Raw genomic sequence first — 25,277 nt, 5'->3', positions numbered from 1 at the left:
CACGGATATCCGTCGTACGTCCGTTTAAGATCCGAATCTCCAGTGCCAGGGGGGGATGTCCGTAGGGCATCCGTGAGGATGTCCGTATTCGGATATCCGCATCGGAGATTTGGTGTATGTCCGATGGACATCCGTTATCGGATGTCCGATGGATATACGATTCTGTATAGCCATGGAATATCCGTTTTCATCCTTTCGTGGATATTTTGATGAGCCTGCAGCTGTGCATTGCAAATTTCAACATGCATTTTAATTTCTACAGTGGAATGATTGATGAAACAATTGCTTAAACCTTCTAATGGCTTTGCCTCTGCATGCAAATGTAAAAAAGCTAAAACCACTGGTGCTTCCTATAATTGGCTGCATTTTTTAGCTCAATTTGCGTGAGGTGTTATTTACTTCAAACTGTCCACACACTTTCAGGCATGTAATCTGAAATACCTGCACAATAATTTTCGTATGTGAGCTGCACAATATAACCGCTCTCAACAACAGATCATTCCACTCTCGGCATGAATCTGTTATGGAAGCATTATATTGAAATTAAAAGCAATCATAACATCTGGAGAAATACAAACACCTAGTAAATATTCAGCAGCAAACAAACGTAGGGCCCAGAAAAGCTTTCAGGATACCAAAGGCTTGGCTATGAACGGATGGGGTGCAGACTAGTGCAGCCTCAAGCGGTGTCATTGCGATAGAAAAATTATAAAAGCAATATTAAATTTTGTCACATAGACAGATAAAACTACTGTAGGTAACAATTTTAAAAATAAAATGTTTCATTTTTAAAACTGCTGGAAAAAGTTGAAATGTTGCTACTATTTTTATGGCTTTTTTGCTCGTCTGGCAACTACATTTTAGGGTACGCCAGCTACACAGGTACCGCGGCTACCGCTAGCCACTCCACCAACCCCACCATCGCGTCAACCGCGCTACCGTGCTCGCGACCGTGCTTGGTACCCAGGGACAGGTGTGCACGTGTGTCGTTGCGTGATTTCATTTTGTCGAGGTGAACTGAGCCACCCAGTTAGTCTTGCTCTTCGATGCACGCAGTTTCAAGTCTCAATTGTGCTTTCCGAGACGCCTAAAATCAAGATCGAGGAATAGGCTTATGCAAGGGCAAAAGCCTCGCGCGAGACTAAGGTGCTCTTCGAGAACTTTGGGCGATGCAGTCGCCAAAGAACGGTACCCGTGCCTGCAGCTTCTGTTGCGTCGTCTGCCGCTTCTACTGTGTCGTGTGCCGCATCCAGTGATGGTGCCACTACAATATCAGACGCATTCTTTGACAGCCGCGCTCTCCAGAATGAACAAGTGACTGCCGTGAGCGACATAGCAGCAACACCAGGCCTCCCAGAAGTAGCGCCAGCTGTTTCTTCAGGATTCCCTTGTTCATCGGCTTCAATTTGCGACACAGCTTCCGAGGACCCTGCTGATTGCCCCAACCCAAAGCCAGCCACCGAGTCTCGCGATCTGGTGACAGCACTGCGGGCTTGGGCCCTAAAAGAAAACATTTCGCACTCGGCATTATCATCCCTACTCAAGCTTCTGAAGGCACACCCTTTCGATACAACTTGCCTTCCGTCTGACGCTCGCACATTGCTCCGCACACCGCGAGAGACTGAATATTTCAGCGCTGACCGCCATGCCACCCGCGGAATACTGTCATTATGGTCTCGAGCACCAGCTCAGAAACATGCTGTCACATAGAAGTCTCGTAGGCAGGTCTGTTAGTCTTTCTTTTAATATTGATGGACTCCCAATTTCTAAAAGCTCTAGAATGCAGTTATGGATAATTCAGTGCCAGGTTCTTGAATGTCGCAGCGCTGCACCTTTTGTTGTAGGTGTATTTGCTGGAATATCAAAGCCAAACTGGCCAATGAGTTCCTATCTCCTTTCGTCACTGAACTGGGGCAGCTTATTTCATGCAGGATTATCGTGCAAGGTCAAATTTTCCAGGTTTCAGTGAGGAGCCTTATTTGCGATGCTCCAGCGTGGTCTTTCATCTTCTCTATCAAAGGCCACATGGGGTATTCAGGTTGCCCAAAATGCTCTGTAGAAGGAATGTATGTTAACAACAGGGTTGTCTTCCCTTCAAAAAGCTCGACACTAAGGACAGACGATTCTTTCAGACGCCAGACTGACCCAAATCACCACAATAACGTGTCAGTTCTTACGTCACTACCCATTGACTGCATCACAAGTGCGCCTCTTGACTATATGCACTTGATGTGCCTTGGTGTCATGAAAAAGTTGTTAAAGCTATGGTTGGAATGGGCCACTGAGCATACGTCTGGGGCCAGCAGAGCGCAAGAAGTTGTGCGATGCGAACATCTCCTTAGCTGCACACGTGCCCAGTGAGTTTGTGCGAAAACCACGAAGCATTGTGGAGTTTGACTGCTGGAAGGCAACCGAATTCAGTCTTTTTATTGTTGTATACAGGTCCAGTAGTACTCAAATCTGTTCTTCCTACTGCTGTGTACTCTAACTTCCTCGCCTTACACTGTGGTGCTTTTCTTCTTGCTCATCCTGCACTGTGCCACAAGTATGTGGAGTTTTCAGAGGCACTTCTTCAGCATTTTGTGAAGACATTTCCAAGTCTATATGGAGACGAACATATTTCTTATAACGTTCACTGTCTTCTACATATAGCTAATGATGTGCGCAACCATGGGCCGCTTGATTCATTCAGTGCATTTCCATTTGAAAACAACATGCAGTTTTTGAACCGCCTTCTCAAAAGGCACAGTGCTCCACTCGCCCAACTGTACAATCGTCTAAAAGAGCGGGAAAACATGGAACCTATTGATAGGTCATCACCATCCACTGTCAAACTTGAAAGGCAGCACACAGATGCACCTCTATTTTTTGGTTGCAGTCCTCCATTGTATAAGTGTGCAAAGTTTGAAAATTTCAAGCTTGTTTCAGGGACAGCCAACAATTGCTGTATGATAAAGGGCTCTGTAATCCTTGTGGAGAGCTTTGCACGCTTGACTACAACACTAGCACCTTGTATAATTGGCAGAGAATTCACAGTGAAAGAGAACTTTTACAGCAAACCATTTATCTCTGGTCAAATTGGGGTTTTCATTGTCTCTAGGCCATCTGGTATAAAATGCTGGCCAGTAGATGGTGTCCGTAAGCTCGTCAGGTTTCCTTTTTCTGAGAAGTCAATTGTTATTCCACAGCTACATACATGTTAGCTGTCAGAGGCAAACTTTTTAGTATCAGGTTTAACATTTCAAAAAAACATGGACTATGAAAGAGACTATAGTGAATGGGTTTGGTTTGGTTTGGTTTATGCGGCTTAACATTCCAAAGTGACTAGGCTATGAGGGACACTGTAGTGGAGGGCTCTAGATAATTTCGACTACCTGGGGTTTCTTAACGTGCACTGACAAAACGCAGTACTCGCGCCTCTAGAATTTTGCTTCCATCGAAGTGCAGCTGCCGTCTTTCAGGTCAGTAGCCGAGCACTAACCACTGAGCCATCACGGTGGCCAGTGAATGGGTTCCAGATCAATCTCAGACACCTGCAATTCTATATGTGTACTTACACCACACAGTACATCATACTGCCGCCATAGAAATGCAGTCAAGATTACTGAACCCATCTTCTCAGACTCGGCAGCCGAGTGCCCTAAACACAGAGCCACTGTGGTGGAGCTTGGGAAGTACTACTGAGTGACAGCATTACAGATTTTGATGATCCACTATTGCCAAGACAAGCCATTCCTGCTGTAACCCTGTCTCGGCTACAGTTGCGGCTCTTACAGGTCTGCTCAATCTTGCACATCATGAAGAAAACACAAGTAAGTACAGCCATCTGCCTTTTAAGTTTTCTAATCACATACAGAATTTTTCTAGCCCCTAGAACTGCGGACTGCATCAATGCTCATGGGATGCATTATCTCTTACTCTGCCTCTGTGTTCAGTGGTAAGTTACAGTTGCTTGGCAAATGTTGCCTACTCACACTCTGTTAACTTGTTTTCTCACGGATGGTGCATAGATGTGAACAGCCTGTTCTGGTATAGGAGGTTGCAGTACGGAGCAGCAGTCCACATGTAAGTTTGTAGTGCGTTGTTAAAATTGCCAACTCCCCAAATGCATATCTCGCTTTTTCCTTTGCAGCATGCTTGTGGAGGCTCGTGCAGCTGATTGTAGCAAATGTGCCACATCGTACAGTCAACAGGTATGTAGTAACACCAGCATAAGTGTTGACCACTCTTACAGCCTGTCCACTTATTCCCTCAGGATAGCTGTGTGGATGTGACCAGCCCATTCAGAGCAACTGTGTAGTAGCTTGCGCTGCAGAGGAGCAGTCTACATGTGTAAGTTCGAAGTCTTGTTGAAAGTGCGAACTTCCCTCATGCATTTTCCAGTATTTCTTTTTGAGCATGCATGTGGACGGCTCGTGCAGATCATTGTAGCAAATGTGCTACATCGTAGAGTCAACAGGTTTGTATATTAGTATCAGCTAGCAGAAGTGTTGCCCACTCTCGTAAATTATCCACTTGTTCCCTCAGGGTTCCTGCATGGATTTGACCAGCCCATTCAAAGCAACCATATGCTACTGAGGAGCAGTGTGCACGTAAGTTCAAAATATGTTGAAATTATCAACTGCCCTTATGCATTTTTCATATTTTCCTTTGCATTATTTGTATGGATGGCTCATGCAATTGACTGTTGCAAATGTGTGACATAATAGAATCAATAGGTAGACGTTCTATCTCTAGTATCTTTCATTATGATCTTCAGTGGCAGTATCTTGAATTGAAAAATCATGTACCCTTTCAGTGACACTATTTTTGCATTTGTTGTTTTCTTGGGAAAAAACTTCTTTTACAACAGATTCAACTGAGAATACAACCTGCACGCAGTCACCCCTTCCTATTGCGTGGGACTTCTTCCTGCATCAAGCGTGAAGAATGCTTCTTGAAAGCTGAATGCATGTATTAATGCCTTTAATAAAATTATTTTGAGTTTAAGACAACTTGCTTTGGGTTTATTTGCTTCCTATAGGGACATGCATTTGCCATATGGTGAGGCCCGATTTTGGGGCTTGTACAGCTATATTAGTGGCTGCAGTCACCAAGGCCTGCTTCATAAAAGCACAGCATGCCCAACATGCCAATGGCCTCATTAGATCCGTGGGGGATATCCTCGGATATTTGGATCGGACGTCCATCGGAGATCGTTCCAGTTACATATGTACGTCCTTGGAACGTCCGACGGAGATCCGTCGGACATCGGCGGATCTCCCACGGATATCCGTATATCCGAAAACGGACATACGTAGTACGTCCGCTGGACGTACAGTGGTTGATTGGGAGACATATTAACGAGTTTAGCGCTTAGCTCTTCAATTCACTGACGCATTCAAAAATTTCTGCATTTTTCTGACTCAAGCCACATCAGTGTTGTTGTCTTTACGAAACCCGAGCAAACGGCATGCATGTAATCAACAACAAAGCTGGAGCTGAAGCTGAAAAAAGTCATCATAGTTAGAATGCTCAGCCCTTTCACACCACAGCTGGCTTGCTTTGGGTCTCTTTTTGCCTTGTTTGCATGCTTTAGAAAGGACTCTTGTGTTCTGAGGGCTGGAGCACTTGAACGCGTGGGGTAGACACAGCAGTGACCCCTACCTTTGTTAACAACTTCTCCAGGTTCTTCGCACCATACGCAGCCATGCTCCCCATTAAACTGTGTCATACACATGACCTCACACCTTGCCACACTATCAACAGAACACGGTCCTGGAAACACCTTCGTTATCCTGTCTTTACCCGTGCTGTCCCTCCAAGTGATGCCTTCACTTGAAAGGCTGTTCATGTGCTGAACGAAAGGTAGAAGAAATGTGTTCATGGCTGGCTTTTTGGAGCGAAACCAAAGACCAGCCAGTAGCAGCCTTTGCATTCGTTCATTATATTCAAGCTCATTTACTTGGAGCAGTAGCGGCCACATGCCAAAACCAGAACTCTCGTATAGTGGCACACCATCTGTGTTAAAAGTGAGAGTGAGATCACCTGGCTGCAGTGGGAGTCTGTGGTAAGCACGACTTTGAGTGATATCACTAACATCATATGCGTGGGCACACATTTTAAAGCAACTGGCTTTTTCTTCAAGAATATCTCTAATTTGATTTTCAAAATCTACAGTGTAGAAATAGCACCTCTGTGCATTTGAAGTCATTGTACAATGCTCCTTCTTGCAGTATGGACATGATACATTCAAAGCGCTGTTTTCAAGTTCACCAATGTACGAATTGCATGCACTGCAATAGAAGTGTTTTCGTTTCTGATCGCTCAGAGAGAAGTTCTTGAAGAACTGAGTGTGCTTTGTTGACGGAAAATCTGTTCCTTTTGGAAGATGGGCCTCGACAAGCTTCAGCACACTCTCCGTTGCCTCCTTTGATGCACAGTGCCTCAGGCTATGTCCCATAACCAACAGGATGCTTTCAGCCTTGGTCAGTTGCGCACCAGGATAAAGTGGTTGATCTTGTTGGATCATATAATACACAACAGAAGCGTGAGCTTATAAAAAATTGAATATAGGAAATAGCTATCAGCATGCAAAACAGCCGCATCTTCTCATGTCTCTCATTCTGCTCAGTGCAACAATGTACAAAAAATAACTGAATAAACAGCAAGGGTCAGTATTCCTGATGGGCAGTGAAATGACATCCCAAAATGATAACGCAGTCCTCCGAGCTGTCCTCCATTGCACGGATCCAGTCACTGATCATTAGAAAAATGAAGATAATGTGCTGAGCACGTATGCTACTACTTCACAGATTCATGCGGCACTGTGGCCGAAACCACATTGACATTCCACATCACAAAACACACAAAAACCAAGGCTATATTTACGGTTTTTCTGTTTGCAGCTCTGCCTGCCAGGACACGTCACACCACTGGGGTTAAGCTGGTCTAGCATTTATGACAGTATACAGCGTGCTATACTCCAGTACAATTTGTGTGTACATGCATGCACTGTGGCCCAGTGTTAACAAGTGCTGTTTTTTTTTAAGTTCTATCCTACTATATTCAACTGCAAGTATTTATTGCAAAATAAATTTAGAATTTTATTTTATTCTTAAATGTCTCACTGCTCCTGTGCTAAAAAAGAAGCAGAGTCATTCCACAGGCAAATCATTCTAAACCCCCACAATGCCACCGAAACTGTTGTATATACTTCTAAGGACCATATCAGATGAAACGCGCATGCCGCTGCAACTTGACGCACATGCGTCGAGCGCACCGCTGATGTGTACGTACATTACTCAGCCAGTAGAAGTCCTCTCGAGCTACCACGTGACTCAAGCCGCCGATCGTATCAATGTATACTTTGCTTTTGTTCTACTGACTTGTTTAATTTTGCTCGAAGAAATGCTGCCTTTTGGCTACCAGAACTTTTGTATCATGGCGATACAAAGATGGCGGTGCTTCGTGTCGTCAGAAAGCTGAGGAATCCGCGATGCGCGGAGACCATCGGAACGCGATTCGCTCACAATTTTCAGCAGTATATTTAAAGAAAGCCTTAATTTCCGAAATTTCTACTCCTGGAAACAGGCGCACGTCACAGGACTACGTAAACTATAAATCGCAAAACTTAAAATTTGGAAATTAGGACTACACTGCCAGTTTTATTTGGCGCGTACGTCCCTCTTGTAAGTTCATAATCACGAGATGCCCGTTCGTCCTAGACTTTTTAGATTCATTTAATTACATTATCACTAAAATTGCCTCCAATTTTTGCTCTGCGAGGTCAATGCAGGTTTTTCCAGGCATTTCTCTTCAATCTACACAACTATGCATGTTAAAAGCTTGGCACCGTATAAACTATGTATTTTCAGACGCCTTAATTAACTCAAGTCGCGGTCTATACGCCGGAAACCAGCAATATATATTGACAGCTAAGATGGGATGTTTTACATGGACTGAACGACTTTGTTCTAGTTCCCCGCAGTAAGCGTATAATCTGAGATAAACATGACCCTTTTGACATTTTTTTCATTAGACCAAGCGGATTGCTATAATCACATTTAATAGTGCTCTCGTTGGAAGCTGTCATGTCCCTTGTAAACACTGGCTTACAAAAAGTTCAAAATTAAAACTATTTTTAGACAAATGTTGTATTGGCAATTTTGTGTTAAATAGTTTTCCTGGCATTTTTTCATGAGTGGCGCGGAATAGGGGGAGGCGGCACAAGTCAAGCTGCCGCAAGTTATGAACACTACTGTGCGGACAGGGCTGCAGGTAAAATGATAATATACCCCGGAGTTTCAGTGAACACATTCCGAAAAGTATAGTGGTTGAGATGTAAAGCCACGGCGGATGTCAATAACTACCCACTAAAACTAACAGTCTGGACTTCATTGCGAATATCGAGATATTAGCCACAAAAAAAGACAATCCGGTGTCCTTACGGACGAAAATGAAGCTCAGCGCATGAGGCACGCAACAAGCTCAGTGCCAGCGCAACGCCCCCTGGTGACGTGTTGCATGCAGTGTGCACGGCACGCTATTCGAACAGCCGGCTCTATTGTTTGTTGGTTGGCCTCAAATAAAGCTGGCAAATACCGACTACGGAGGAGTGGCCAAGACACAAGCAGTTAATTGCTGGAAACAGGAACGTTTTGATGGGAAAAGGAGTAGTAATAGTATATAGGCTGACAGATTGGAAGACGCAATGACAGGAGTCCTGCTAACTTGGAGACTGAAGACGGGACAATGGCTTAATGTGCATAATCGTATAGAATCGTATCTATTGTATTTCGGCACGCACTTTCTTTTGATTCGTCGCTCTCATATAGCGACGACGTGGTTGCCGATGACTATCCTTTTTTTTGCCTGTGGTGCAGCACTTGGCCGCTAAATACTACAAAACGTGACTTCTTCCTACGGGCGGCGCAACCAGTAGATACAAAACGACTAAAATTCCTATTACGCCAGTTCCTCGTAACAGTCAGGCCTCATGCCGTCTACTCCCCAAAAAGCTCGCACACATACATATGTCATCACACTTTTCTCCTCAGAACAGTTCAAATTACGCGCCCAACGCATCACCGTCGTATACGTTTCGCTATACAGAGCTTCCTGCGCGCTTCGTGCGTTTAGTTTCGTGAGGAAATGTTACCTGAAACACCCGGTACACTAGCACATGCAAAAGTATGTATTGGACGTCAATATCGTATCAGCGGACATACAGCGTAGGCTGTGAAAAGAATTCTCGCTTACCATGTCAGTCAGGCGACACTTTGGGTCATCGGTGTTCTCACTGCGCTGAACTTGGCTGCAGAATGAGGAATCAGACGTGCCACTTTCGGAAGCAAAGTCGTTGCATGGTTCGACAGTCGCAGCAGTCTCGTTTCCAATTTGTTCTTCTGTTTCATCTTCCATTTGGTCTTCAGATTGGTCCATTGTTAGTGCCATGCATCCCTCCGCAGTTGGTTCGTCACTTGCCATGGCTGAAGGCGCTGGAAGCGCTGACGCCTTATCTCGATCTGATGACCCACTGCCACCACAAAAAGATTCACCGGTGGCATCGTCTTCCTTCCAGTCCTCCTTGACAGTGCGGTCGTTGATGCATCCGCTGGCAGAATTTTCAGCTTTCTTAAAGCGGTACTTTGACCGCAACGGAACTTCACACTTTGGGTCATATAAATAGCGGCCATATCTTCTCTTGTACGGCATGCTGAATTACTCTCCTAAGGTTTTAAAATATGCAGTGCACTATACAGTAAATAACTATATACATTAAACTCTCTAAACCACTGACGAGAGATGTTCAGCATTAGTCTACGTACTATAGAGTGATAAAGTCCCTCTGATGCCTGACTGGTTCGCAGGGACAACGCTGTAAGAAACCCGGAAGCAACATATGCTTGGCCTTGCTCTGAATGAACCCTTAGGTCCCCATTGCTTTTTAAAGGTATACTGTCAGGTAGGAATGAAATGCGAACACGCATATACCGTCATTTTTTACCTTGCAGCGAGATTTTTTTTTCACTCAGTTTATGAATATGTACCTTGGTAGAATTTTTTCCCAGAAACATGAAGCAGGCTCTTTGTACGCTGCAGCTGAAAGTACACAGAATTTTTTTTCCCGTGTGCTTTCGAGCACTCCTCACTCTCGCGTCCGTCGAGAAGACAGGTAGTATATGTTTCGCATTCACAGATCAACACTCAAGATCAGGAAAGCCGTTGGGAGAAGAGCTGTGAAAGATATTTGGCAGAGCAATGCAGATATGGCATGCCTTTGCAAGCTTGACGAATCTTACCATCCGGCGAGGAGAATGTTGAAACGCACTCTAAAATTAAGCAACCTCATGCATGAGATTGCCAGCTGGAGGATTCACAGCATGTTTCGCATGACTATGACATATTTGCCCTTTGGACCCTCCAACTGGCACGACTATATGAAGCCTTTGCGGTATATACTGCGCCAATAGATTGTTGCGCCGTGCACTATATGAATAAATATTTAATTAACGGCACATTTTGTGACGTGTCTGTCATACTTTAAAAACTTTTCACATATGGCGTAAAAAGGTTTACATCTTAGCGTGATCAAACAGACCGATCGACGCGCAGGTGTTCCATAGTATTAAAATCATGTCCGGAACCTTGGTTCCGGACTTGCTTTTATAATACCGTGGAACACAATGATGGCGTGATCAGTGACCACATTTTCACCTCCGCTTGCGTAACATTTGACTAAAGGCTAAGGGGAAAAAATATGCTGGCTGCTTGCATGGGGAACCAATATATCACGTACGTCACGTTCACGTAGTTTTTATTGCGAAAGCACTATTAATTCCGATGGGTAAACTCCGAGCAAGATCTAGCGGTGTTTGTGGGTTTGTGCCAACCAAAATGAATAAATAAAAATAGATCAAAGAAATATTGACTGGGATGCTTAAGAGCTGAACATTTCCGCTTTGAGGCTGTCAACAGGCGCAGACTGAGCAGCATGATTTTTCTTGGACCCCGAATATGGCATGAGATTCCCAATGCTTATTCTAAGACAAGATTTTTGGCGATACTTACGCCGTTGCTGCACATATATTCTTATGCGCTGTTTGCACACTTGGACACTGTAGGTAACGTACCGGAAGCGGAAGAACCATAAAAAAAATTACTGACGATTTAGCAATGGTTCGGCGAAATGAAATATAGGCGCGCATAGTGTACGTTGTGCTTATTTGGGGCTTTGTTTTAGCGCACTAAAACTGGAGGGGACACTCATACTCCGCATAAGGGCATAAAACGATAGACTTGACAGGTTTTCATGCAAAACATACCGGATGCGGGGACTGCATACTGTAACTTACGGTATTTGCTTTCCCGCGCACTATGACTACCGATTGCCTCGATACGAGGAAAGACTCGCAGTACTTCTCTTTTTGTTGTGCACCTCACGGGAAGATATTTCGGCACCTCAACCGAGAATTGCTTAATTTCGGCAGCATTTTCCTGGCTACAAATAAACTTAGTATACTGTAGTCAGCAACATGACTGGTGCTTGTAAAGCCTGTGTAAAAAATTGAACATCTAAAGGTAGCGGTCATGGCAAAAATTGATAATCGAAACCGAAAGTGAGCAGAAAGAGCAAAAAATATTGTAAAAAGCAAATAAACATCAAACGTTAGTTACATTTAAAAACTCAATTTTTTTGTTTGAATAGTAAAGAATAATTTATGAAATATAGGTCAACTTAAAATATTTTTTCACACCGGCTACATTTCACCATCGGCCTTGCCAGTGGCTTTGTCGCCTTGTGTAGCCACTAGCCAATACAAGCCAGATAATTTGACAAAAAGCGCGTGCATGGTGCTCGTCACGTCAGATTTAGGCGTGTGCGTCTCTCTGTCTTAGCCTCTTTAGAAGTGGGAGTTTAATGCAAAGTGTTTATTGGATGTGTTCCGTGAAGTTACGAGGACCATCTGAACACCAATTTTATCTCTGTGAGTAGAATCTATTTCCACTTACGGGACATTGAAATCTTGAGGCGGCGAGAGTCACGCTAACCCTAACGCCGACGTAGCGTCGGCCGTGGCCGAAGCAGGAGACGCATGGGCTTCGCTGGCCCTACCGGGGCTGAGCAGCCTCGACGGCGGCATGGCATCAGCATCGACTGCGGCACACATTACGGCCCCGGTTATTGAAAATAGCCCGGGTACGGACCAGCCCCAAGCCATGGAGCTTGCAAGCATCAGCAACGCCGGAGGTACGAGGGGACCGCAAGAACAACCAAGAGTCTACCCAGTCAACGAGACCCCGTGGCGAGTGATGAAGGAATTAGTGGAGCGCAGAGCCCAGAAGGATAGGAAAGCTACCGGTCAAGCAAGTACACCTTCCGAGGCCAACAAGACTCCAGTGAGTACGAGCGATCCGCAGCAGCAGAAACCTGGGACGCTGGGACCGAACGCCATGGTCCCGAACGCGCCACCGGCGTCCGCTGTAAACAAACAACTGAAGACGCTCGCTGGTAACAGGCGAGATTTCGTACAGCTCCCGAAAGGAGGATACAAAATCGTATTCCGACCGAAGAGCCACAACCTAAGAGTGGGAGATTTCAAGCCCAGCGATTACATACAAGCCCTGGTGAAGGAATGCAACCTGGTCTACATCGGCGACATGCTTGTCGCGGTGAAAGCCATCTCAAACATAATAATAGTCCGGACGCCAGATGGTGCGAAGGCAGAAGCTCTGCAAAAGACGAGGAAGTTGTGCCTCGGAGACAAAGAATTCGAGTTCAATGCCTACTGCTCCACAGCGGAGGGAACTGTCCGGGGTGTGGTGCATGGAGTGATGGCCGGCACCACGCAAGAAATCCTAATGAACCACATCCAAGTAGGAACGCCGGGAATTCGTGCAGTCTACGCCAGAATGCTCGGGAAGTCAGAGTCAGCGCTCATCGCGTTCGATGGACCGAGGTTGCCCAAGACAGTCGCAGTGATGGGAGGACTGTACAGAGTTTACCCTTACCAACCTACGAAGCAGGTGTGCTTCAGATGCCACCTGCAGGGGCACCGATCAGACGTCTGCCCGGAACCACAACCCATTCCGCAGTGTCCTAGATGCAAACGTGCCAACGTCGACGGACACGAGTGTGGGGAGCCCAGGTGTGAGTGGTGCGGCGACGCTCACGCCACGGGCGATATAGGATGCAAGAGACGCCTCAAGCAGAAAGGCCAGCAGAACAAGCAAGGCAAGAAAAAAGAAAGTAATTACCACGGTGGCCACAGGCCGCGGTGGTTCGACAGCGAGGAAGCCGAAACGAGAGGAAAGAACGGATCTTCGAGATCTGCGTCTCGGAACAGGCGCGGCGGCAGCAGAAGCCGAACGCCGTTCTTCAAAGATGGAGACTTTCCGGGGCTAGCAGACGCGAGATCCACCGACCACGGTGGCGGCAACGCCTGGGTTCCAGGGAACGCTCATGACGCTTCCGCAACCAAACAGAAGACCAAGAAGTCCAAGAAGGTGAGTCAGTCTAGGAGCGAGTCTCCAGTCTATCCCACTGCTCTAGACTATTCCATACAGGCTCGATTCGAAGCTCTAGAAAAAACAAACAGGTAACTTAGAGAGGAAAACGAACGACTAAAAAGGAGGCTTTCGTTTATAGAACAGCGACAACAAAGAGAACAAACAAACCAACTTGCCCAACAAGACGTTCTTTTAAACCAAGGAAAAGTACACGGAGTACAATCGCCCTCGACGACAACAAGCACGCAGGGGCCAGCAGCCGTACAACCGCAAGTAACGGAAGCAATAGATGCTACTAAACCACTACACCAAATACAGGAACAACAGAAAACAGTCTTGACGACGCTGGAACAAATCATGACCAGACTGAACGCGACCGATCAGAGACTGGCAGAACTGTTCAGGAGACAAAACAAGAGAGCACCAGAACAGGTCGACCTAAACGAAAGCGCGAAGATCTTCGCGGCGCAGCAGTAGTGTCACATCATGGCTAACGCAGAAGAAAAATTTACAATATGGCAATGGAACTGTAGAGGATTTAGAAACAAAAACGATTTCAACGTACATGTAATGCAGCATAAACACCCACCTACTGTAATAGCGCTGCAAGAAACTAACACTTCGCCGAAGATAGTCGGCTACGACACCATAGTAGATGAAAGATATAAAAAAGTGGCCATTTTATGTCAGAAGGGGGTCACTACGCACAAGCACACGACGCCAGAAGAAGATATAGAACACCTTTTAATAGAGGTAATACCTAAGAAGCGCGGGGAGAAGAGCCTGTTCGTACTTAACATTTATTCCCCACCGCGCAAGAGGAGACATGACTTCAGAGAAATCATTAGAGCGGTGATCGGCCTGGTAAAACAAAACCACCTTGTGATTGTAGGAGATTTCAATGCTCCGCACAAAGAGTGGGGCTACAAGATGAATACAAAGAAAGGAAAAACCATCCTAGATGGAGTGGACACGCACGGGCTGGAAATCGTTACCGATAGCAGATACCCTACTAGGGTCGGAAACAGCGTTTCAAGAGACACTAGCCCTGATTTGACCATCATAGGAAATATCCTAGACTACGAATGGTCTAACACCGGGGAGCAGTTCGGAAGCGACCACTACGTAATTCAAACGCAAATTAAACTTACAAGGTTCAGCACAATCCAGAGGAAGACAAAAATCACAGATTGGAAAAAATTCCGACAACAGTTGGAGAATGAAGGCGGAAGAAATGCGATAACGGACATCGAAAAGTGGACCAAACGACTACGGGAGGTCCACAGAGACAATACTATGACGCTAGATGTTACCGATGAATTTCCACGTGCGGATAAACGATTGCTACATCTTTGGGAGGCTCGTAGGGGGCTGACGAAAAGATGGAAGAAACAAAAACATAACAGAAAATTGAGACTCAGAATAGCTCAAATCAATAAGGAGATAGCAGACCACACCGCAAACTTACTTAGAGATAATTGGCACCAAATTTGCGATGAACTAAACGGCAACTTGGGTAGCGCTAAAACATGGGCGCTGCTCAGGCACCTCATAGACCCGACAAAATCGAAGAGAGAAAACAGCAAAACGATAGAACGTATCACGCACAATTTTCAGGGCACGGACGCCCAGATTACAGATTTTCTTTGGTCCAGGTACGTCGGAAGCACGCAGGTGCCACCCTGCACCATGGTATATTCAGGGACAAGGAACTCGAAGCTGGATGACCCGATAAAAGAATACGAGGTATACGCGGCTGCCAGGTCATTCACGAGGAACACAACACCGGGAAAAGATCAAGTAACCAATGCAATGATCAGAAACCTCAGTGATGACCAAATGGAAAGCCTGACCGGACTAATCAACGAGCACTGGGAAAGGGGCACGGTCCCGGCGGAGTGGAAACACGCTGAGATTATCGTGATACCTAAACCAGGGAAAACACCCAGTTTAGAGAACCTTAGGCCGATATCGCTAACTTCATGCCTTGGTAAACTATACGAGAAAGTGGTCAAGACTAGACTGAGCAACTACATGGAGGACAACGGTCTGTTTCCGGATACTATGTTCGGGTTCAGAACGGGACTCTCCACGCAAGACGTGATGCTCCAGTTAAGAGACATGGTACTAAAACAAATATCGGGGACTCGAGAAGGCGTAATCTTGGCTGTAGACCTCAAGGGGGCCTTCGACAACATCAGCCACAACGCCATTCTCGCAGAACTCTCGACAACAAACTGTGGGGAGACGATCTTCGCATACGTAAAGGCCTTCCTGTCTAACAGAACAGCAACGATCGGCATCAACAACATTAGGTCAGAAAAGAAGACGACGCCAAACAGAGGGACACCACAAGGATCCATCATCTCACCTTTGCTCTTTAACATAGCAATGATTGGATTAACTAGGAGACTGAAAAACATCAAAGATGTAGAACATTCAATTTATGCGGACGACATAACAGTGTGGACGACAAAAGGATCGACAGGACACAAGCAAGAAATACTGCAAAGAGCGGCGGATGAGATCGGTCAATTTGCTTTATTTAGCGGGATGCAGTGCTCTCCAGAAAAATCAGAATTTATTAGACTTCACAAAAACAAAGAGGACAGGGGATCGATAGAGTTAGAGATCGATGGACAACCCGTAAGAAGGACACATAAGCTTCGCATCTTGGGAATGTGGCTGCAGGAGAAAGGCAAACGAGACCATACCATCCAGCTCTTGGAACACTCCACGAAACAGATATGCAGGATGTTAAGCCGGATTACGAACAAGAGAAAAGGGGTGAAGGAGCGAGATGCGTTACGGATCACTTCTGCGCTCATCATACCGAGGATGACGTACGCGCTTCCGTACCTACAACCTAATAAAGGGGAAAAGAACAAAATGGAAACATGCATCAGAAAAGCGTATAAGCAAGCCTTAGGCGTCATGACCTGCGCCTCGACAGAAAAGTTAATGAACATGGGTGTGTACGGCACCTATGAGGAGCACAGTGAAACTATGCTCAGATTTCAACTCGAAAGACTTAAAAGAACAGCCACTGGCCGCGCACTACTGCTAAAGCTAGGATACCCGGCAGAAGGCGAGGGCGAAGACAAGACAGACATTGACAGCCAAATTAGGAGCACTTTCTTGGTTAAACCAGTGCCCAGAAACATGGACCCGAAGAACCACGAAGGAAGACGGGCGGCGAGATCATTGGAGTTGGACAGGTTCCTCAAGAAGAAACAGATGGTTCTGTATGTTGACGCGTCCAAGTACAGAACGAAGGAAAACACTAGGGCGGTAGCAGTAGTGAACGCCAATGGGAAGATAATTACTGGTGCATCAGTGCGCACAAGGACAACACAAGCAGCGGAAGAGATCGCCATAGCTCTAGCCCTGACTGAAGCCCATCGGCAGGGACTGAATTACTGGATAGCGACGGATTCTCAGGCTGCAGCGAGGGCATACAGAGATGGCAGGATCGGCCAAAAAGCCGCGAGGATTCTCTTCGCACAAAACCAACACAGACATGGATCAAACAACACACACATTCAACACACCATCATTTGGGTCCCTGACACTGGGGTTGAGGGAAATCTCATGGCAGACACCGTTGTCCGAGGGTTCACGAACCGGAGGGCGGGTTTGCCGGTCGAACCCTTCAGCACGCCAGAATCGTACGGGGAGGCAATGAAGGCGTTGTTGGGAGCGCGCAAGAAGTACTCGGCTCCGGCGGATATCCTCAACAGAGAGCAGGCCACCACGCTCAGAAGACTACAAACAGACACCTACCCAAGCAGAGCCATGTATCATAAAATGTGGCCGAACAGATATGCGAAAGAGTGCGTGTGGTGTGGGGGCTACGCCACAACGTACCACGCCACCTGGGGCTGTGAAAAAAGCCCTTTACTACCAAAGATAAATAGCCCTAGTCTAGAGCAGTGGGAGGCCCTCCTGGCTGACTCCGACCCGAGCACACAGCTTATGCTGGTGACGAGGGCCAAGGCAGCGGCGGAGGCCAACGGGATCCTGGACTAGGGAATACCGACCACTGCAGCTCCACTTCTATCTATCCCCAACACCCTACTCCCTTACTCTTCCTTCTGTGAAAATAAATGTTTTTACTACTACTACTACTACTAGAAGTGGGACGTATATCCGATACGTGCTATGGTCAATACGGCCGTCGGCTTCCGCCTGCTGACGGAGCCCGGCGCCATCGATGATGTGCGCGGCACAATAGAATTGTTCACGTGGAAGGACAGTGAACCACCTGCTCCCGCAGAGGTCCTGGATATTAGTAAGTGGTGACGAATTTCCTCATGTTAGCAGTTTTTGAATTATTCTGCTTCTTGTCAGTATTTACTGTTCTATTTGTTCCAGGCAAAGCGCGCGTACTGGAGACGAAGCGCGCGCGCCTCGCTTCAGCTGGGTTAAGGGACGAAGGCGACGTCATGACCGAGTCGCTTGAATGCAGCCCTAAGGGCCCATTCACACTTGCGAGTCGCAGAGGTCGCGCGACTGTTTTGGTCGAAAAGAGACAGTCGCAAACGGTCGCATTGGTCGAAAAGCGACGGTCGCAGGCCAGTCGCTCCCTGCTCGATTTTTCAGCCTTGCGACTGCGACTCGCAAACGGCTGAACCAATCAGCGGCGCTTCGGAAGTTGACGAAAGCGCCGCCTACATCCGGTTGTTCATTCCTGGCGGCAAGATCGAAATTTGCGTCAGACAACAACATGGAGTACTCCGCTGAGCTGCTCATCAACGCTGTGCGAGAGCACAGATTCCTCTACGATAAATATAGCCGAGACTTCAAAAACAGAAGCAAAAAGGACTTCGCATGGGAAGAAATAGGACAGTTATTCGGCCTAACCCGTAAGTATGCCACGTTTTTTAGATGTGCTGAGTTAGGCCCGTTTCACATGCTGCGACTGGACCGAAAATATCCGGTGTAGTCGGTGAGGCCGCAGTGCGATTTTCGGTCACTGCTTTCACATGCGACACCGACACAACGAATTCGGTCAGAGGAATAGGCAAGGTTTTTTTATGTTTGCATAGGCAATCCATTATTAAACGCGACAGAAACATCGCGCAGAATGTGTTGATGATCTTATGACCAGCGTATTTTTAGATGCAAGGCATTATTCCGTATGTTTTCATTAGAATAAAGTTTTGCTTGCACCGCGATAACAGCTCCCACTTGACCGCACGTCGCACGCCGTCTCGGCGCTCCCCATTGGCCAATCGCAGTGCGAACACATCGACACTGCGACTGAATACCAACCGTACGGAACTCGATCGCAAGCCGTCTGCGACTAGACCGACGGCTCTCCCCAGTCGCAGACCGACAGAATTCGCAGTGTCGCAGGCGAAAATCGCATGCATATGAAACAGGCCTTAGTGTTGTTGTAGCATGCATGATGAGGGCAGCTTGTTTTTCCTCAAGAGCGCGTGCTCATGTTTACATACGACGAAAATATACTGCGAACTGTTTTTATCTTCGATCGCTTGGCATTTGTCCCTCTTTCGCTTGAAATGCGGGAAGACGAGACGTGTGTTTTCACGTTCGCGAGACACGTGTGTTTTCACGCTCGCGACTCGCGAGACACGTGCGTTGGCTACCACGAGGACTGTTTACTCTCGCCCGCCCCCCATTTTTTTCTCTCTCTCCCCGTACCCTGTCTTTAACGCTTGCTCAAGTGCAAGTTATTACTACACGTTTGTGCGCACCCAATTGCGTTACTTCGGCGCCAACCCAAAATGTACATACTCTGAGCATACACATGCCATGCAGCGCAGTGTTCTAGAGAGAAGCAAAAAGGTCACTACTTCGAAGTAGGAACACTTTGAGCACAGTCAGACAAAACAAGCTGAACGCACAGCCTTTCCTGAATGATGATTATTTTATTTGCAGATATATTCATGATGTTTTTATCTTCCAGGCACCCAGGCGGAGCAGAAGTTCAAAAACTTAAAGGATATTTATGAGAAAAAAACAAGAAATAAAAAATAAACAAAAGAGTGGAGCTGGGGTAGCAGATATTCCCACCATAAAATGGCCACACTTCGAATCAATGATGGCATTGATGGAGCCCTCACCACAGCCTGCTCTGTGAGTTGAATTTCTAGGAATTTTTTCTGCTATGGGAATCATTAATGTCAATTCACCCTCTGCCTCAGTGCGATGACCAGTTGTCCTCAAATCTGTGCATGTTATCAAGCAGCTATATTTGTTCTCCTGAGAGTGGATCATAAAAAGCTGAACTACATAATTTTTTTTTCCAGTCTCCTTTGCAGTACAGAGGATGATATAAGGTGAGAAACAATAGGCAACTAAAAGAACATATAGTTTTCTGCAAACAAATTTCACAAGCAACTGCACTTGGTCATGCAGAAAGTTCATTGTGGTTATCCTGGTGTGAAATATTTCCGTTATTTTCTTTTCAGCTTCAAATTATCTGCTGACGAGGCTGGTGAAAGGTTAGTGACCAACAGGAGTCTTTTTAGGCATAACTCCAGATGTATGCCGCATGGTGTGGGCCTGCCAAGACAGCATGGAAATAGACATGATAAAAGGACCGATGAATGAGCGGTTGAAGGAAACACTGGCTAGCTTAGACCCAAAAGTTCAGTAGGAGCTGAACTTTGAAATTGGTCTTGTATAAGCTCCTGCCATTAGTGAAAACAAGAATTGAGGGTTTTAGGGAACAGTGTTTGAAATAAGCAAATCCTGTTGCAGTTACTTGTGAAGCATCTATGGTGCCTTTGCATAAACTGTTGTCATGCTGCTAGATATTCATCCTTGATCTTTGGTATTGCAGCTCCACGCAGGCAGTCGAAGGGCTTCCGGAAGCACTGCCTCAGGCGTCTGGCTGTGATGTGGAGGGGGAAACCTGGGAACAAGAGTAAGAAAAAATTGAAATGCTCTGATAGATTTTCACATTCTTGTAAGCCACCTACTTCGCAGTCGGTTGTGTGTTGGTATAAATTACATGTGTAGAAAAAGTGCCCTAATCATACTCGTATTGCAGATGCAGTCCTGATGTGTATGAGCAAGAGGCTGCCCAGCTGCCGCCTGCAAAACGGTATGTGTGCAGTTTCTGGCGGAACAGATAGTTAGTTAAAAACCCTGGGTGAGTTTATAACCTGTTTATTACTGAGAGTGTACATGTTTTTTTCCTCAAGTTTAAGGAATTTGCAGCAAGGTTCATTGTGAGACTGTGCTTAGTCTGTTGCTCTCCCTTGTCCAGTCTCTTTTGCTCAAGATTTCCTTCAGTGATGTTTCGTGAACTGACTCACTAGTTAAGTTTCCACTACTCTAAAATGCTTGGTCTACAGGAACGCAGGTGACGAAAACATCTTGCAGGCATGTGTGAGCCATTTGTCAACAATACGGGAGCAGCGAGAAAGGCAACAAAAAGACGACATTGCACTATTCTGCATGTTGTTAGACTCCCGCCTGCGACGCCTGTCACGTCAGGTAGCCGAAGACTTCATGCACAACATCGAGATGATGACATACGACGTGCTGCTGCAGGCTAGAACTGGAGTGTAAATAGTGGTGGTGTGCTTTTATTTTTCATGGTACTACCTTGATGGAAAGAAACGCGAACAACCCGGCGCCAACAAGCCCTGCTGTTGGAATTTATTTTCATTGTGCTTTTACCTGGGCGGTACGAAAAAGATGTTAGAGTCGTCCTAGAATGTATCATGGACGAGTCTAGGGTCTTTTTGCTATCACCGAAGAAAAAGCGCGGTGAAAAGAAATTGAAAGAGGGGAGCGTGTTGGCGCCAGGTTGTTTGCGTTTCTTTCCATCGAGGTAGTACAAATAGTTTTCTACAAATGAACGTGCAATATCTACAAAGTCATTTTCTAGGTTCTTTTTTTATGTGTTTCATTTTTAGCGTTGTCTTACATGATATGACTGAAGTCTGATATTTCTGGTTCCCGGTCCATCAAAGCCAGAGTTGCTTTCGGGAATGAAACCTCATAAACGCTCAAAGCAGTCATGCTTTGCGTAAGGTTGGCTGTAGAATTGTTGAGGTATCACAGTCGAGGTGTCAGGGGTTTGACGTCCCAAAGAAACTCAGATTATAAGAGATGTCATAGTGGAGACAGGGATCAAACATGCATCTTTTGAGTCAACAGTCTGGCACCATAACCACTGAGCGATTGTGGCTATGTGACTACCCTGAAAAGTACAAATGATTGCTGCGATTAAATGGCCCACATAGCAATACTGAAGTGCCTAGTATTTATTTATTACTCATAGTTCCTTTGTCAAGGCATTACAGTGAACGGGGAAGAATAACAGATTTCACTGTTCCTGTTCATGCTCCTGTTCATTTTTTATTGTGATATTTTTATGTAATATTTTAAAAATATGCAATTGATAAAAATTACAAATGGCTTTTTACTTGCATAAATACATGTGCAATCTTCATCTTCAACCAGTCACTTCTCATGTTACTTGTGCTTCACTTATAGGTAATCTCACTGCATGCATTCTTGTGAAAGAAGCTCATATCTTCCCTGTTCATGTAAATGTACAGTCTGTTGCAAAAGCTTTCAGTCTGCTATGCCATTCAAAGCAACGGTGCAGAGGACTGTAAACCTTTGTTACAGACAGTACATATTTTTTTATTAAGCAAAAGATCGTCTTGCAAGTATTCATTGTATAAAATAAAAGTCACCATTATTCAACCCACCTTCAGTTGTGATCACCAGTGACCATTGCATGCTGCCATGGCACTGCACCAGCCGTGACGAAGTGGTGCGTCAGCTTGTCACGCACTTGCTTGGCATGGCTAGGAAGAAATTTCACTGAAGTTATATTTCATAATCTCCATAAACCAAGTCCAGTGCTGCATGTCACACAGTGCCAAAATATTGCGAGCGTCTGATGTGTACCATTAAACTTGGGTTTCTAAAAGTGGGTTCTATAGAACCCTCTAGTTTGCTGGGCTATTTTTTTTCCTCTCAGATTTTCTGCATATAATAAATCGAAACAAATTACATGAGGTTTAGTAAGTTGAACAAGTATGATCGCCAATGCCAGACGCCTACAGTAGCACACTGAGAAGTGTGCTCCTGTTTTGGTGATGCGTATAACGCGTATAGTGCAAGGCTCGGTACAACTCGCTATAGTATAACAAACCTCGTACCGTGTTGCGTTGCAGCCTGTCAGCTTTTGTGCCTTGAAGGCCAAGCTGGAGTCATCGTCCCTCCAGCTTCCAGGAGAGAGGCGCCCCGCCCAGTCTTCAGTGTCGGCAGAGCCTGGCGGGCAGTACATTGAAGAGGATTCTGCGGACTCTTTAAGTAGACAGTTGTGCAGCACTATGCACGCACCAACATATCTATTGATGTTAATAACTTTCACCTTAAAGGGTCGCCGCAGAATCCTCCACCTCTGCGCCAGGATGCCAAACGCATTCTCTATAATGCGTCGTGCCCGGCTAAGCCGATAGTTGAAAATTCGGCGCTCATATTTTTCCTGCAGCGCAGCTTCATGCAGGGCTGAAGACAAGAACAGGAGAGATAAAGTACAGAGAACATTTTCATACACTTCTAGGTCATAAGCACTGCACTGCAAGACCAAACGGTCTACTTTGTTGCACGGAAAGCATGACCTTGAGGCCTTCAGTGAAGCTGAAAAGTTTCAAGTGTGAAGAATACTGAGGTTCGTGCTACTGTTTATAGAAAAGTTACACTGCACATGTTTTGTTATTTTCCGGTACCCCTGCTATGGCACACCTGGAGCCGCATTTTTGGAATGTGATTTTGGTGTTCTTGTTAACAGCGCAGTCACTGGTTTACAGAAATGAACCACAAACCTGCTAGTTAGATGGAAAGGTGATATTGCAAAGCCTGAGCTGATGAATTCGTGACATCCAACACAAAACTGTCAGCATGCTTTAAACTGGCCTACTTTACAGCCTTCTTGAAATGGTAACATATGACAAACATTGATGAAATCAGGCATGCAACATTTGGAGAGCAAAAAATATGGAGAATTTGGATTATGACAGATGCACACTTCACTGCTTGATCATGCCAGTGATTTAGCTCTTTTTGTCTTAAGTGAAGTGAAACCTCATATGTAGACCTCTACCTCGTCTTGGATAAGGCCTCATCATATATTCTTTCAGTGGGAAGGCCTCGTCCCCGACGAAGAAGTATGGCAGTGGCCCCTCGCTGCCTACAGGCCTTGCAGTGGGAAAGCCCCACTCGCCTCCAGCGATCTTTTTCTGAAGCGTTGAGGAGGCGAAAATTCCCCCATCACAGTCACTGCCAAAATGCCCCATTTCAATGTAGAAGAACCTGCATGAAAAATAGTTTGAAATTCAGTGCAGATATATAGACTAGCAATGAATATGTGTGTTTCTGACAACTGCTGTTTTGGATTGGACCTGTAAGTTATGTTTTAAAGGTCACACCATGATGCAGTTGCTGAGAATGTGTAGTGCTCAATAATTTTATGCATGGATTGAAACCCAAAGTGCTTAAACGAAATGGTGCCCTATGCATAGCATCGAGATTGATCATGTGTTTTGTTCACCGCTGTCTGATAGTCAGCAATCATGCAAGCCTGTGGTGGGTGTTATTAAGAAGGTGTCGCTGAACTGAACTTTCAATATGATTGTCTCGCCACGAGTCGGCATTTCTTAATTCATGATGATGAGCCTAGTGTTTTTGCTGCTGGCACTGCTGCTTCCGCTTCCTCCCAATTTCCGTGCATCTGTCGGTCTGTGTATTTATACGCTCACGCATTAAACACAATCATTTGGTAGTTGGTGCTTGTGTGTCTGTTCCTTCTTCATCTCGCCTTTTTGCTCTGTATGTGTCTAAGATGAATTGAACGTGCCAAGATTGTTGTATAATAGAGGGCCTTACCTGTAATGCGCATCACAGACAGCAAGCAGTGACTTGCTGAATGAGCCTTTATAATTGTGATTGGCGCTTCCAGAATTTGCTGGGCATTCTATAAGGACGTGCTTTCCGTCGATAGCACCAACACAGTGTGGCATCTGCCACCTCTCCTCAAAGTCTGCCGCAACCTGCAGAATAAATTTTAACGGCTATACATCCATATATCAAACTGAATTGCATTGGTCACTTACTCATTGTTCCTGTGCCTGCAGAGCACAGCAGCAATAGCATAATTATGATAACGAAGCTTACCTTTATCCACTCATCTGCTGCCTGTGGATGCCTCAGATAGAGTGGCTTCAGCACAACCCACAGTGCCTGGCAGACCGTTGCCACAAGGGAGCATGCAGTAGACCTTCCTACTAAGAAGTTAAAGGATAGCTCCCTTAGGGTTTGACCCGTGGCCAGGAACCTGCCGAAGCAATGACATAAAAAGGTTGAACAGCATAGATATTCGCTTAACTATGAAATTGATTTACACACCACAGATGAACTATTCATCCTTGATTATTTATAATGAAAACAATGCTCACTACTATGCAGCATGAGCTCATGAAACAGATCAATTCAGCAAGCATTCTGTTATGACATGGTCAGAACTAAAATACTGTATACATGCAGTACATGCAAATAGAGTTTACCATTTTTCTAGCAACGCGAGTTACCTGATTGTCATGGCCAAACGGTCAGCCACCGGAATCGGTGTCCTGCACAGTTATAGAACTTCGCACCAGATCCAGGAGTGTGTCGAATGTCCGAGGCGGCATCCGGAGAAAGCTGCAAAGTGCAAAGGAGAAAAAAGAAGGATTGAAGAAAAAAAAGGTTGCAAAGTTCTGCCTTGTGCCACGAAGAGAGAAATGAAAACT

General features: G+C 45.7%; 1 protein-coding gene and 2 long non-coding RNA genes across 3 annotated transcripts in view; 1 reads left to right on the top strand and 2 right to left on the bottom strand.

The window, feature by feature from the left end:
- LOC144111374 (uncharacterized) overlaps positions 1 to 25,277 on the bottom strand; it is a 323,266-nt gene that overhangs the window by 103,921 nt on the left and 194,068 nt on the right. The window lies entirely within an intron of this gene.
- LOC144111373 (uncharacterized) lies at positions 898 to 5,518 on the top strand. Its single transcript, XR_013310034.1, has 5 exons — positions 898 to 3,937; positions 4,011 to 4,065; positions 4,133 to 4,332; positions 4,528 to 4,592; positions 4,853 to 5,518. It is a non-coding gene; the product is annotated as an uncharacterized LOC144111373 (long non-coding RNA).
- LOC144110823 (uncharacterized) lies at positions 4,524 to 9,729 on the bottom strand. Its single transcript, XM_077643915.1, has 4 exons — positions 9,158 to 9,729; positions 6,683 to 6,738; positions 5,561 to 6,498; positions 4,524 to 4,532 (listed from the first exon to the last, which is right to left on the bottom strand). Exons 1-4 carry the CDS (start codon positions 9,694 to 9,696, stop codon positions 4,524 to 4,526), a joined length of 1,542 nt encoding a protein of 513 aa, XP_077500041.1. The 5' UTR covers positions 9,697 to 9,729.

This window comes from Amblyomma americanum, chromosome 11 (genome assembly GCF_052857255.1).
Source record: "Amblyomma americanum isolate KBUSLIRL-KWMA chromosome 11, ASM5285725v1, whole genome shotgun sequence".
NCBI lineage: Eukaryota > Metazoa > Arthropoda > Arachnida > Ixodida > Ixodidae > Amblyomma > Amblyomma americanum.
This window is presented reverse-complemented; position numbering and strand designations above follow the sequence as displayed.